Source organism: Sceloporus undulatus, chromosome 3 (assembly GCF_019175285.1).
Source record: "Sceloporus undulatus isolate JIND9_A2432 ecotype Alabama chromosome 3, SceUnd_v1.1, whole genome shotgun sequence".
Lineage (NCBI taxonomy): Eukaryota > Metazoa > Chordata > Lepidosauria > Squamata > Phrynosomatidae > Sceloporus > Sceloporus undulatus.
Window position 1 is genome coordinate 246,768,727 of NC_056524.1, and position 15,365 is coordinate 246,784,091.

At 37.1% G+C, this 15,365-nt stretch overlaps 1 protein-coding gene across 1 annotated transcript; it reads right to left on the reverse strand.

Moving 5' to 3' along the window:
- Nucleotides 1–174: 174 nt before the first annotated feature.
- LOC121924884 (uncharacterized protein PF11_0207-like) lies at nt 175–4,778 on the reverse strand. Its single transcript, XM_042456408.1, has 2 exons — nt 3,869–4,778; nt 175–276 (listed from the first exon to the last, which is right to left on the reverse strand). The coding sequence occupies exon 1, from the start codon at nt 4,763–4,765 to the stop codon at nt 3,875–3,877; it is 891 nt and encodes a 296-aa protein (XP_042312342.1). The 5' UTR covers nt 4,766–4,778; the 3' UTR covers nt 175–276; nt 3,869–3,874.
- Between the last annotated feature and the right edge of the window lie 10,587 nt (nt 4,779–15,365).

The following is a 15,365-nucleotide window of genomic DNA, read 5'->3' on the forward strand; positions in this document are numbered from 1 at the left end:
CCCCCCCCCCCCCCACGTAAAGTGAACTAGTCTAAACTGCTAGGAAAGGTTGAGCACGTCAGCGTAACAACATTGCTTTATGTCAGCATAAAATTGTTCCATCTTCTTTTCAAGTATGTATATAAAGGTTGCCAAATGCCTTTTCTTTCTACATCATTTTTTTCCCCTCTTGATCCACAGTAGATCTTGTCCATCTCTGCCGTCTCTAGGACTTTCATCAGCCACTTATCCATGGAGGGGATTTGATTCGATTTCCAAAACCTTGCGTAAACAATTCTAGCACAAGTGAATAGATAAAATAAAAGTTTACCAAATTTTTTTCCAACTTTATCCTCAAAGATACCTAACAAACAAACTTCTGGTGTGCAAGGTATTTGAATTTCTAATTCCCTGGAAATGATGTCATATACTTTTTGCCAGAAGGATTTGGCAAGTTCGCATGTCCACCACATATGATAATAAGTACCAATAGTCTTTTGGCACTTCCAACATAATGGATTACTAGTTTTATAGATTAACGCAATTCTGTTTGGCGAGAGATGCCATCTATAAATCATTTTATAAGTATTTTCTTTAAGATCCTGACATATTGTGTGCTTCAGATTTAATTTCCAAATTTTCTCCCATTTTTCGTATGGTATACTATGTCCCACATTTTGAGCCCACTTTATCATGCAGTGTCGTATAATTTCCTCCTCAGTGTTCCAACTGAGGATCATTTTGTACAATTTAGCCAATTTTTTTTTCTGCCCTTTTACCATTATTATTTCCCAATCCATAATTACTCTTTTTAATCCAGGCTCTATCATGTCTAGTTTCCATCTCTGTCTCAATTGCAAGTAGAGATACCAATGGCATTCTATACCTGATTCATATAGTTGCTCTTGGTTTTTAAAGTCTATTTTATCTTGAGCTTCTATGGTTAAATCTAGGTATCTTAGCCATTTCCCTTTTGGAATGCCTTCCCTACTGAAGAACGCCTCGTGTGGGGAGCAGTGCTGCACTATTTGGTTTGCTAATCTAGGTTTCCATTTCTCCCACACTTTCAGTAGTGCTTTTATAATTACATGATGTTTACATTCTTTGTGAATTTTGTCTTTATTATAAAATAAATAAGCATGGAAACCAAATCTTAGATTTTCCCCTTCTAATGCTAATAGATGATCATTTTCCAGTAATATCCAATCAGATATCCACCAAAGAGCTGCTGAGAAGTAGTAGATTTTTATATCAGGAACACCCAGGCCTCCTCTTGCTCTATCATCACACATTACTTTTTTGTTAATTCTGGCCTTTTTCTTATTCCAGATATATTTCATTATATTGTTTTGCCATGTGTCTAAAGGTCTAAAGGAATGTAAGATTGGGGTTGTCTGGAATAAATAAAGAATTTTAGGCAAGACTAACATTTGAATCACCGAGATTCTACCCATCCATGATAATGGAATATTTCCCCATCTGTCTAAATCTTTTCGTATCTCTTTCCATGTTGGGATGTAGTTATTTTGAAATAAATCTATGTTCCTATTTGTCAGAATAATGCCCAGATATCTGATCTTTTTTTCTATTTTAAATCCTGAGTCCCGTTCTAACTGTTTCATATTTTCTTCCTTCATATTTTTAACTAGCATATTGGTTTTCTCCTTGTTTACCTTGAGACCAGAGATCTCTTCAAAATTTTTAAGTATATTAGTCAAGTAGTTCAGACTACATAAAGGATTTTCTAAAATATATACAATGTCGTCAGCGAAAAGTCTCATTTTGTATTCGTAATTCTTGACCTTCATTCCTTGGATTCTTCTTTCATTTCGGATCAGATGGTTTAAGGCTTCTAAAACAAAGATAAATAAAAGTGGAGAGAGAGGGCACCCCTGACGGGTTCCCCTCTTAATTTTGAATTCTTCCGATTTACCATTGTTTATTATTAACCTTGCCATCTGCTTGTTATATATTTCATGGATCCATCTCTGAAATTGAAACCCGGCCTCCACTTTCTCTAACATGGCAAAAATCATCTCCCAAGACACATTATCAAAGGCTTTCTCAAAGTCCACAAAAAGTAAAGCCATTTCTTTTTCGTTATGTTTTTCATAGTATTCAAGTGTATTTATGACGATGCGAGTGTTGTCTTTAATGTGTCTATTTGGGAGAAAGCCAGCTTGTTCTTTCCCTATCCATTCCATAAGCACTTTCTTCATTCTTTCTGCGAGTATTGTGGAGAAGATTTTATAATCCACATTAAGGAGTGAGATGGGTCTGTAGCTATTTACATCTTCAGGATTTTTGTTTTCTTTCAGGATAAGTGTAATGTTAGCTTGTTGCCATGTTGCAGGGTATTTTTCTAATCCAATTGCATTTAGAGTATCTTTTAGAGGTATTGACAGCTCATCTTCCAATTTCTGATAATACTCTATAGGTATGCCGTCAGGTCCGGGGGTTTTGGACTTCTTCCCGTTTCTGATTGCCTCCACTATCTCAGCCATTGTTATTGGAGCATTTAAAGTGTCCTTCTGATGATCTTTAAATTTTAATAGATTAATATTGTCTAAGAAACTTATAATATTTTCTTTCTTTGTCAGGCTGTCTTTATATAAGTTTGTATAAAATTTCTGAAATTCTTTTCTTATTCCACTTTGATCCGTTATCCTTCTCTTGTCTTTTGTCACGATTTCTGCAATTATATTTCTTTCTCTTTGTTTCTTTAGCCTGTATGCCAACCAACGTCCAGGTTTATTTGCTTGCTCAAAGTGGACTTGCTTCATGTCCTTTATTTTATTTTGAATCTCTTCATTTTCAATTATTTCTATTTGTTTTTTTAATGTTTTAATTTCTTTAAAGATTGTTTTTTCTGAAGGTTTCTTTTCAAGTTCTTTCTCCTTTTTCTGAAGATTGTCATATAGACAGCGTAGTTTCTCTCTCTTTATTCTTTGTAGAATGTGATTTTGCTGGATGAAGAAACCCCGCATATATGCTTTAGAGGTTTCCCATACGGTCGTCATCTCAATATCATCCTTTTGGTTCTCTTTAAAGAATAGTTTCAGCGTTTGTCTAGCTCTCTTTAAGATGTCCTCATTATGCAGTAAGGCAAGATTTAATTTCCAAGAATATTCCTGCTTCTCTAATCTTAATGTTGCAATCATAGGGCTGTGATCGGAGATTGTTCTCGGTTCTGAATCTATCTTTATTGTCTCCTTGCAGATCCCCTTAGTTGCGAACATCATATCAATTCTAGAAAATGACTTGTGGCGTTCCGAAAAGAAAGTATAGTCTCTCGAATCATTATATTTATATCTCCAGATATCATAAAGTGCATGTTCCTCTAGCAGGTTTTCAAAAGACTTGGGTAGTTTCCCTTGTGTCCTTTTGATTGCCTTATCTGATTTCCTATCCAATTCGGGATTTACTACACCATTCCAGTCTCCAATTATCATAACTTTTCCAAGACTCGCTTTACTCAATTCGTCACTCAATTTATTATAAAATATTTCTTTCTGATCCAGGGGGGCGTAAATTCCAACAATAAGATATTTACCACCTGGGAACATAACCTCTACCCCGACATAACGGCCTTCATTGTCCCTAAATAGTTCTTTGGCTTTATATTTATGATTAACATATATGACTACTCCATTCTTTTTCTTAATGTTAACTGAAGTGAATTCTTGACCTAATTTTTTATTTTTCAATAGTCTTAAATCTTTTTCTCTAATATGGACTTCTTGAAAGCATATTACGTTAGCTTTAATTTTATTCAAATAGTGATTTACTTTTTTCCGTTTCTGAGGGGAGTTCATGCCCCTTACGTTCCACGAGAGTATTTTTAGGTTATGCATAGTTGTGTATATAGTTAATAAGCTATATCTCTTACCTTATCTCAATTCACCTCTGCTGTCTCTTCCTCCTCTTCACTATTTGCTTTTTCCTCTTTTCCTTTATTCTCATCTCTTTCTTGTTCCTGTTCAGATTCTGAGTCCGAAGGTTCACCTATGTTGTTATCTTTGTCTTTTTTCTCCTCTGTATTCGACGATTTCTCCAGGTCTCTCTTATGTTTTTTCATGAAGTCTTTTAATTTTAGAATTGAGTTTATTCTAAGTAAGTCCGTTTTATATTTGAAAATCAGCCCTTCCAGCCTATCCCATCTATATGGAATATTGTTCTTCCTGAGCAGCATCGCTAGGGGTTTGTACTCATTACGTTTTTTTAAGATCCTCAAAGGGATATCTTTTAATAGAATTAGCTCTTCCCCTTCTACTTCAAGATGTTGTTCGTAATTTAGTTGAATGATTTCATCTCTAATTTTTTTCCTTGTGAAATAAACGATCACGTCCCTAGACAGTCCTTTTTGTTTCGCTATCTTAGAGTTAAGGCGGAACATTTTACTTATTTCTTGTTCAAAATGTTCTTTCTCTGCTCCTACATATTCAGCCAAAATCGGTGTGAGGTATTCATATAAATCTTCGTTATCTTTCTCTTTTAAACCTCTGATCTTGATGCACTGTTCACGTTGCTTTTGATCTTGTAGCGCTCTTTCATCAAGATCACGTTCGTAGTTTTTTTCCATTTCAAGAACTTTTTTGTTTATTTTTTCTGTTTTACTCTCAATTTTTTCCATATTTTTTCCCATTTTTGTAATATCTTCTGTTGCTCTGCCTAATGTGTCTTTGATATCTTTCAGTTCAGCCCTTATCTCCTGACGAATCTCTTGTTTAATTTCTTTCCTCATAGCATTCATATCTCTCTTCATCGCCTTCATATCTTCTTTCATTTCATAATAAAGATTTTTTTAATTCTTCTAAGAGTTGCATCTGTTCTGTTGATCCGGGATTTGTTCCAAATGATGGTCTTCTTTGTTGGCTGGCTTCTGTTTTTGCTTTCCTTGTATACATTATCTTTTCGCACTGCACAGATTTCACCTAGTTATTATTTATGATTTATTGTATTATTTATCCCTTAGGTACTTTCCTTTTTGTTTTACTCTTAGTGTGGTTAATACTGTATAGTTATTCTTGTAATTCCCTGTCAGGCTTTTACTGTATAGCCTTCTTGTCTCCAATGTTCACAACCCCCCTTTGCAACAGTTTCAGTTTATCTATATTGTTACTCCGTTATTTTGTTTCTTTCTCAGGTTGCCTTAAGTGCTATTTTCACTGTTACTGTATCTATTCTCCTAGGGCAGTGTTGCCTCGAAGTAATTCAGCTTGTTTGGATCTTTCCTACTTTCTATTCCAATAGGTTTTCTCTCCCCACTGATGAGGTACACAGAAATCAAAACTTTTCCTCTGTTCCTTCTTCTTTTTTTTTTTTTCCCCCTCGGATCTCCTCTCCTTTTGACTCCTTTTATTTTCCTGCCTCACGTTTGCTTCTACAGCAAAGATGATTTCTGCCTCTGCAATTTTTAAGATATCCAGTAGAGGGCAGCCTCACCCGCGTCTCTGATCAGCCTGCCCTTCCGAGAAAGCCCTTCATCCGATTCAAACCGAAGTCTTCTTTTTCCTTAGCTTGCTATTTTGTTTTCCTTGGCTTGCTATTTTGTTTTAAAAGCCTTCACTCACTTTCTCCCAGTCCTTTTCTATTCCCTACCTAGTCTTTCTTGCAGCCTTCCCAGGCTAAGAGAGGCAGCAGTGCAAATACTCCGTTTAAGTCTCTTTCAGAGTCTCTATTTGAAACAAACCGCAGCTGGAGCCAATATAGTTGCAAGTTTCTTAGTCTATATTGCTTTTCTTTTCTACTTTAATATGAGTTCTTCTCCGTGGGGAAAGAGATAAGAGTTTTATGTAGACTCCAGGGTAGTTCCAGCGAAATTCCCAGCAGTATTTCAAAATAAAAGTAAACAACAAAGGGGGAGGACGTCTTTAAAGTTATTTCCTCACTTTGCTCCCACTGCAAATTTAATTTCCCAAATACCGTAGATTAAGGACCATGACTCAGGAGCAGGTTGGACAGAATCATTTTCTTCTTCTTGAAGGGAAGATAGGAATGTTAATGTAATAAGTAAGTAAAGGAAGAACGTCTGCTTTCTGCTTTCTGCTTTCTGACTTTTAACTAGGAAGGAAGGAGGGGAGAGAAACAGCTACTCCCCGCTTCCAAGCCTCTCCCCACTTCAAAGGTAGCTTCCTTCCTTTCCTTTAATTCAATGTTTACTTGTTTATTGAACTTGGGTAAGTTCCTTTCCTCTTCGTTGAGAAGGGTATAGTTAAGATATATTCATTTTGAGGAGATATAAACAATATTAGTTATTTTGACTCTCCATTTAACTGTCTCTTGAGTTAAAAAAAAAGGTGGGGGCAAACTCTAAGAGCCGCTTGTGGCTCGTCTCTCGCCGGGACCGACCCTTCGTAACCCTCTCTCACCCCTCAGTTCCCCAGGACTTCCGACCTGGGGGGATAAGGGGGGGGTAGCCGTGGTTCTTCGCCCAAATATTACCGTATTTGGGGTTTTCTCCGTCCCGCGTTTGACTCAGCGGCCGAAGAAGCCCCGGCGGAGAGAACGCTTCGTCAGAGCCTCTGACAAACGCGTCCGTCGGGCTGCCGTTCCACCCCGGAAGTTCTCGCTATATATTACTTTTGAACTCTGGCTGAAGCAGAAGATGATTTGGAACAGAAGGCTTAAATGGGTTGGAGAAATTGACAGAAGATGAGTGCCTCAACTAGTACAAGCAAAAGCACGTTTTACAATAGCAACACCACCATTAGATACAACTGAGAATTTGCAAGTCTGAGTGCTCTCTAGTTAAAATCAATGATACAACAATGCACACTTAAAATTGGCATGCCAGGAGGCCAGGGTGGATCTTTTTCTTTACTATATTCATCTCAAATACACATGGATTTTTTTTTTTAAGATGAGGGAATAGCCAATCAGGGAAATCCATACAGCCCACTGCAATACAGTCCAGTGGTATCTTGAATCTTGAGTTTCCTGAATGTGTAAAACTAGACCATGACAATGATTTGAGTCTGGCTGGATTGTGCCAGAATTGTTTGATGCCTATCTCAATATACTTACAACCTTTCTTAAATCACATGGGATGGCTTAGAAGCTATTCTTTTATGGTTGAGAGTGTGTCGTGCTTAATCCAGACAAGACAGGTGCACCTGATCATTTGGAAGATAAATCAGGAAATCGGGATTCAACCTGAACTGGACAAGTTTGTGCTGAAATCTGGTTTGTAACTTAGTGTACTCTTGGACTCATTTCTGAACAAGAATGACTGGGTTTGTACAGTTAAAGCAAGCGTGGTTGCTGTGTCCTCCTTCCAGACATAAGACAGCACTTTCTTCCAAACTATTTCTGGATCCCTTCTCCTCCTCGGCTGACTCCTGATTATATTGCTGAAGATTTTCCACTGCTCCACGAGGAGTAAGGCTGCACAATGACCCACAAAAGGCTCTGTTGTACTACTTATCTCCTTTTTGCACTGAAACAATTTCTTGGGAAAAATAGCAGTGGTTCCTTCTTGCCACCTTATTGATGGCATGGATCTGCATTGCACTGAAACATTGTTATTGATCACTGTAGGCTATGGTAGGGACCTGTTTACTGCCTCCGTGCTCAAAACATCTTGGTGTTTGCTCTGGCTGAATAAACGTGTAATGGAAACTTCCTTTAGGGGCCCCCTGCAGTTCTTGAAATGTGTGACAGCAATCAAGTGACACTCCAAGCGGTTATCAACGTGAAAGTGATCTTCTGCTAAATAATCATTTTTTCTCCAGTATATGTGTGTTTCTTCTTGAAAAGGCTTTGAGTCCTTAATGTCCAGCCTGATAAAGTAATGCTCTCTTGCAGAATTAATACACACTATCCAGTTCTTTGCATGTTTTTCTGATCAATGCATCTATTTCGAAGTGTCACAGTATCAGAATACTTGACTTGCCATGCAAGTGGGGGTAGTCATTGCTGCCGCTTTGCTGCAAACTGGATGTGCCTCTTACTTGTGGAAGTCTGGTGTTTCACTAAATTTAATTACCCAAAGAAGACCCAGAAGACTCAAGGGAATTGACTCTAAGAGCAGTAAAGAGTTACAAAGCAGATGGGTCCTGAAGTTAAAGTAATGACTTCTAGCTTTCAGAGAGGGGGAAGAAACCCCACAATTGAATAAAGTGGTATTTTCAAATAAAACTTTCAATTTTCCATTGCTCACTTATTCATTACAAGACAATGTGGGAGATGTGAGAATAGCTGTTCCTAGCATGAACTGGACATTCTCAGGAAATTGAAAAACTGTTCAGCTTAAGGATGAAATCAGTCTTTTCTAGCCCACATCAGCATTCCATATTTCACCCATAAGATTGTTGCGTAGATTTCCACATCAACCTATGAATTTTTAAAACCCTGCATGAAATTTTATATTTAGTTAAAATGCTCACTTGAAAATGTATTTTCTCTTAAAATTTCCATTTCTAAAAATACATATCTTGTCTTAAAATATGACATTTTAAAATTATTTTGTTTGTTTGTTTATTGATCCAAGAACTTTCCACCTCAGGGAAATGTGAAATCCAGCACATAACCACATTTTGATCTACACATTGGCTTGGGATGTGTGCATCGGGTCAGTTCATATCACGAACAGATTTGTTCTGTCTTAAAACTCTTGAAGTATCCTTGCTTAAAATGAATGGCAAAGTGCATTACTGTGGCAGCAGAACTGTGAGCCAGGCAGCTATATGTTCAGAGGAGAAGTTTACCATTTCCTTCCTCTGAAGCTGAGAGAGTGTTGGCCTGCCTAAGGTCACTCAGTGGGTTTCCATGGCTGAGCAGGATTCCAACCTTAGTCTTCTGAAGTCCTAGTTCAACGTCTATACTATGCTATTGCCTCCCTCCACTGCAACTCAGTTCTCCTCCCTCATTAAATAAAGGAGCTAAAGCTATGGGATTGATTTAGGTAAAAACATGGAGTTATGGCAGTGATTCAAGTAAAAACACAACAATATACACCTATTTAAAATGAAAAGTCCAAAGGTAGGGGTGCAGTGGAGATAGGCTGAGGCATGACCTACCTGTAGGGGTCAATATATATGACATCCTTACCTTGGCTGGACTCTAGCATCCTTGATAAATGGCTGTGCAGTTTCAATATCAACCCAGTACATCCTGAGGCAATATGGTCTATTATTTAAACAGCTGTTACCGTTCTAATCTTTAACTACAACACTATTTCTCTGCAATTTCTACCACCGGCTTTGTTCCTGTTCTCTAAAGTAATAGAGTCTGCTCCAACTTCTCAGACTTTCAGTGAATAATTGAATATTTCCTTATAATATTCTTTTCTCCAGGCTAAATATATTCAGCACTTTCAACTGTTCCTCATAGGAGATGGTTTACAGACCACTCATCATTCTGGTAAGATTTCTCTGGACACATTCCAGTTTTTCAGTGTTCTTCTTTTATACTATAGCATTGAGGAATGGAGACAGTACTCCTAGTGTAGCCTGAACAGCGCAAAAGAGAGAAGAACTATTACCTTCTATTATTTTAGTACTATATTTCTGATTCAGCATTGTAATTAATGTTTGTTATTGCTCTGCTGGAATACAGGTTTATTTTTCCTTATCTGGAATTCCAAAATCTGAAATCCACTCAAAATCCAAAATTTTCCTCATGGGTGGGTGGGATAGTGACACTTTTGCTTTCTAATAGTTCAGTGGACACAAACTTTATTTTATGCACAAAATTTAAAAAAAAGTTTATAAATTAGTTTAAGACTGTCTTTATAAGATGTATATGAAACATTAATGAATTTCATTTTTAGACTTGGGTCCTATCTCTAAGATATTTCATTATATACACATGCAAATATTCCAAAATCTGAAAAGATCTAAATATGTGTGACCTTAAGCATTTTGGATAATGAATACACAATTTGTAATGTAATCCTAATTACACAGTAGGATAAATATGGAGAACATGTGCCCCCTCCCAGATGTTGTGACTAACTCCATCAGCATTGGCTCTGCTCACCATTAGAACATAGGAGTAGCTGTCCAACATATTTATAAAGCCCAAGGTTCTTTGTGTGATGATAATAATCCATCTGTTCGACAGATGAGGGAATGCTTTCTCCATGATGCTGTCTGCTGGCTATGATTTTCTTTCTTTCTTTCTTTCTTTCTTTCTTTCTTTCTTTCTTTCTTTCTTTCAAATAGCTGTTCATTAATCTTATCTCTAATCAGACTATTGGTCCATATGGCTCAGGAATGCCTGTATTGATGACACCAACCCTCCAGGATTCTAGACTGGCATATCTTGCACCTCTGCTTAGTTATGTCAAGTACTTATAAGTTTTTAATCTTTTTTTTCAATGTCTTTTTTGTTCTCAAATTGCTCATGGCCATTGGAAGTATGGCCTGATCAGCTTGCTTTGATAGTCTGCAGACTCTTCTTGTGTAGCATCTCAAAACAGCATGCCAGTCAGTCATTTGTTAATGCTTAGACCAAAGGCCATTAACATACAAAGTGTTAAAATACAATACAACATGTTCGAACAGCATAATAAAAGTACAAGTTAAAATAAATTGCATAACAATCTTGCATATAAAGGATTTAAAATTCAATTCAGTTAAACACATAAAATATGGACAATAATGCTATAATTAAATGAGAACATCCCCAGAACAATTAACACAAATATCAGCAACATATCTTGCCTGAGTTTTTATTGCTGCCAGGGCAAAAAGAGAAACCTTGCGAGTTACCATAGAGTTAGTATCAGACAGGAAGTAAAAAATCTTTTCTGAAACAGTGTTAAAATCTAAATAAGGCAGAACAGATCCTAGAAATTTGGCTCTAAGTTTAGAATATAATGAACAAGAAAACAAATAATGAGGCAGATCCTCAATTTCTGGGGACCCAGATACCTGCCATCAATCACAGCTGTAGGCATGGTCTGGAAACAAACGGCTATAAAAACTTTCCTATGTTTTAGGAAGGTGAGCTTTGTCAAATAGACAACCTTTTGATAGTTAAGTTTATAAAATCTATACCATGCATGTAAACATCATGCAGACTATATAACTGTAGCATCACCACTTCTACAACAATCTCCAGCATTCATTTTTAATACATTTGTCTCAAAATATTTGTGTGATTTTGAAAAAGCTTGCACAGAGTTTTGCATCTATTTGGCTCATCTAAGAAAGCCGAGAATAATATAATCTTAAAGTTGGAAGGAACCACAAGGGCAATAAGGCCAACCCTCTGTCATGCAGGAATATACAACTAATGTACTGCCAAAAGATAACAATAAAACCCTCAGTTTAAAAACCTCAAACGCAGAAGAGTCCACCATCCTCTAAGGCAATCTACTCCATTATCAAACAATTATTACACTAAAGAAGTTCTTCCTAATGTTTAGGTGGAATCGCTTATCTTGCAATTTGAATTCATTGCTTCATGTTCTAATATCTGGAGCAGCAGAAATTAAGGCCACTCCATCTACTATAGGATGTCCCTCCAGATATTTAAAGATGACTACCATGTTACCTATCAGTCTTCTCTTCTCAAAGCTAAACATACCCAGCTCCCTGTGAAATTCTTCATGAGGCTTCTCCGGGGCTTTCATCATCATGGTCATCTTTCTCTAGACTCTTTCCAGCTTGTCAAAGTCCTTCTACAAGAAGGACTTTGGAATTTATCTTATGGTCAGTGCAGCTACTCCAGCATTTCTTGCCAGAGACCACCTGGCAGAATGAAAGTGATAGAGACTGAATTATAATTGGGTGCTTTACTCTAACCTCTATAGAAGATTCTGAGTAGATTCGTCATTACACTAATGATTGTTAGCTCCTCTTCTGTGGCCTAGGGAACATAATGTTCCATTTTGAATGCATTCTTCATATGTTCACTCAAACTATTTTTACAGTAGTGAAGAACAGATCACTTGGAGCTGAGCTCATTTTACAAGGCACATTTCTTGCTGTCAGAGCACTATTAAATATTACTGTCACAAGTCTTTCTTTTTTTTAAAAAATGTAATAAAAATAAACACTGAAGGCTTTTCATATAAAGCCAGGTGCATGACCAAAAGGGAGGTAGACAGCCATTGCAATATATCTTGAGCATGCTAGTTAATTATAAAGGACATGTAATAAAGGGATATGAATGACAGAACAGTTATATGAAAAATGAAAGTCTTGATTATTCCTTCCTCCTTTCTAGCAAATGAAGACTAAAATTATTGTTCTTACAGTAGGAGTCTGTGTTCCTTTGCTTAAAATACGATGCTCTTCATATAATTAACCAGGCAGCCCCCTCCTCTTGGATCTGGAGATTTTTCTTCCTCCTACAAATTTGTTGTGTTAGGATTGATCTATTCAAAATGTACCAATATATTAAATAAATGTGTGGAACCTAGTTATACCGATAAATACATTTCAAAATAAAGCAGATAAATTATTACTGGGAAGGGAGAACCCATTGCTACATTACTTATGATGTTGTAAGAATAATTTTCACTATTTGCCTACAATTAAGTTCAATAACTTTTATGCTGTGATTAATTAAAACCTAACATTTCCTTGTAACCACAGCATATATTAAACATTGAAATGAGTTTTCTGCATCAACTCATCAATGGTGCAGCAAGCCCAACAATATAGTGGTGTTTTCACTCTAATAAAAATATTTAGTCTTTACATTCCTTGCAGATCTTTATAAGCATAGCAATCAACCCTAACTCTACAGTTGACCCCAGAGGAAAGGACAAGATAGCATGGAATCCACTGAGGTATAGTGATGCCTACATTTTGCAGTTAGTTGTAGCTGTTGTAGCAGTTGTGGCAGTTAGTTGTATCCTATGGCTAGTCCTCACTTGGAATATCCAAATGTCATAGATACTGGAGTACTTGAAATATGACAATCTTTCTGGAAAGAAAGAGAGATCATTTTGTTTTGTGTATTTTTTATGAACTTTCTTTGCTATTGCTTGACCATTTTTAAATTTATAGCTAACATTTGAATAGTGTAGTTCAGGCAAGAGTCTTTGAATGACAGATGACATTATGGTTGTAACATAAAATCCCACTTGTGTCTTTTGAAAACTACACTGTGACAATGGATGGTATGAACATCAATACACTTGGTTGCTTAACCATGATTCAGCAGCTGAGGGTAGAGCCCAACATCAAGAAGTGATAGGGTACAAAGTCACCAGCATTACCCTTTTGGAGCAAAAATTCCCTGCAGTTTTAACTATGATTAAAAATGAACAAGACTGAAGCATGGCTATAGCAAAAAATCTCAGGTTCAGTCTCTGAGGAGTGAAGCAGATGAGCATGAAGGATCGGCCTCTGGCTGCTCTGCCTGCGACTAGCCCACGATTGGCCCATAATCAGCTGGGGACCATGGTGACTGCACAGCTCACTCTCAAAGTGGGCCACCACAGCTGTCCCAAATGGGCTTCTGGCAAGGAGTGGATTTTTGCCACTCCTTTTGATGGTAGCTTCAGGGTTTGTGTCATCTGAACGCCACACTCCCAAAGCGGCCAGAAGCTGCTCCTTTTGGTCCATCTGTTTTAGGCCTGGCATCTCCAGGTATTTTCTGGGAAAGAGAGCTCTCTGGAATCCGGCTGTAACTGCTCTCAGTTAGTGCATATGCTTCAACTGTCTTCCCCTGCAAAAGGGAAATGATCCAGTAATCAGCTTCTACTTTATTTATTTATTTATTTATTGTTGGTGGGAAGGAAATGGCCTCTTTAGGGCTTAAAATGGGGACCTCTCCAAAGAATTACCAAAATTGCTCCTTATATCCCCCCAAGGGGCATTTTGTTCACTCCCTCATTTCCCCCCACATGTTTTTTATCCCATAAAACGACACTTTCCCCACTGCTGATGTAGACAATAATGAGCATGAACTAAAATCAACTATAGATGAATATATAGCTTGAACTAAGTAGCTTAACCACAGCTAATATCTGTGCTTGTGTAGAAGGGATCTATGACGAGAAAGGTGAACTGATGACAGATAAAGGCCAAGGTAGATGAGCTGTGATGGTGGTGGTGGGCAGTAGTTGAAGACCTAGTGGCCCATTCTTCACTGGTAATGGGCAGTAAGAAAAGAGGAAGACTGCACATCAGATGGATGGAATCAATCAAAGAAGCCATGGCCCTGAGCAGGGTGGTTGAGGACACAGTGGCTTGGAAGTCTCTTATTCATAGGCTTACCATGTGTCAGCATAGAAGGCAGTTAACAACAATTAAAATAATCTGAACTGCCATTGAAATGAGGCTGGCAACTGATATTGAGTCTGTAACATCTTTTTAAAACACTTATTTTGGAGTCCAGAAGTGTGAAGACAGCTATTTAGTCCATTAAGAATGTACTGGAGAATCTTGCTAAAGTAACTCATTGATTGTTCATGTAACCATGTATTTTATATGCACATCAGATAAAAATTTACAGAACATGCCCAAATTTGGTTAGGATATTTGTGACTTAAAAGTATTCCTGCAATTCATTTGGAAAGCAAAACGCTTCTAATAAAGCAAATAGCTTCAGAATTCTTACAATTTCATAAAATCAGCTTCTTGATAGTAGTGAAACAAAGATGCTTCAGAGCTGTGTAATAGCTTTTGTTTTGATTTATTATCTAAGATTTAAAATAGCAAACAGACCCCAATGCTCAAAGATTGCTGAATTTTTCTCCCCCCTGCTAGTCTTTCTGCACTAATTAGCTCCCAAGAGGTGAGAGATTTTTGTTCTGGTTTCAGCTTTGAACAGAAGGAGCCAGCCTTTCCCTCCCCCATTTTTCCATTGGCATTCCAAATGTGTATTGTTTAAAATCAGAAGCCATAGCTGATAGCCATAAATGATTAATATGCTATTTATAGGATACAATTTGCTGCAGCACACAATAGGCACATCTTGAATCATTCTTCTTTCAAGGCTTTCAAAGCCAAATTATGTTGAAAGTTTGTTTGTTAGGCCTTCTGAATCTTAAAAGCATCTGAACAATTCACTTTCAGGATGATGGTCTGTAAAGATATATTTGCTCTGTTTAATTAATGAAAGCACTCCCCTCCCATTTATGGATGCTAAGTGGGAATCTGGACTTAGTGGAAACTAAGTTCTCTTGTGTCCTACGGCTTCCTTCCTATGTTACTCTGCATTACAAAACCGACCTACAAAGCAAACCAACAAAGGGCATAGTGCACCAGATGTTTATTCTGTAGAATTATTTATTTAATATCCATCCTTTCTCCCAGTGAAGAATTCAAGGTGGCTTACAACCCTTTGAAAGCACACTACTATTAATACAAAAGTTAAACCACAATTAAAATGGACTTCTTTTTTTTTAAAAACAAAATACAAGTTAAAAATACAAAACTGCACTTAAAACATAATAAAATAGAAACCTATCACACAACACT

Coding starts and splice junctions, on each gene's coding strand:
- LOC121924884 (XM_042456408.1), bottom strand. CDS start 4,765: ATGAAAGAAGATATGAAGGCGATGAAGAGAGATATGAATGCTATGAGG.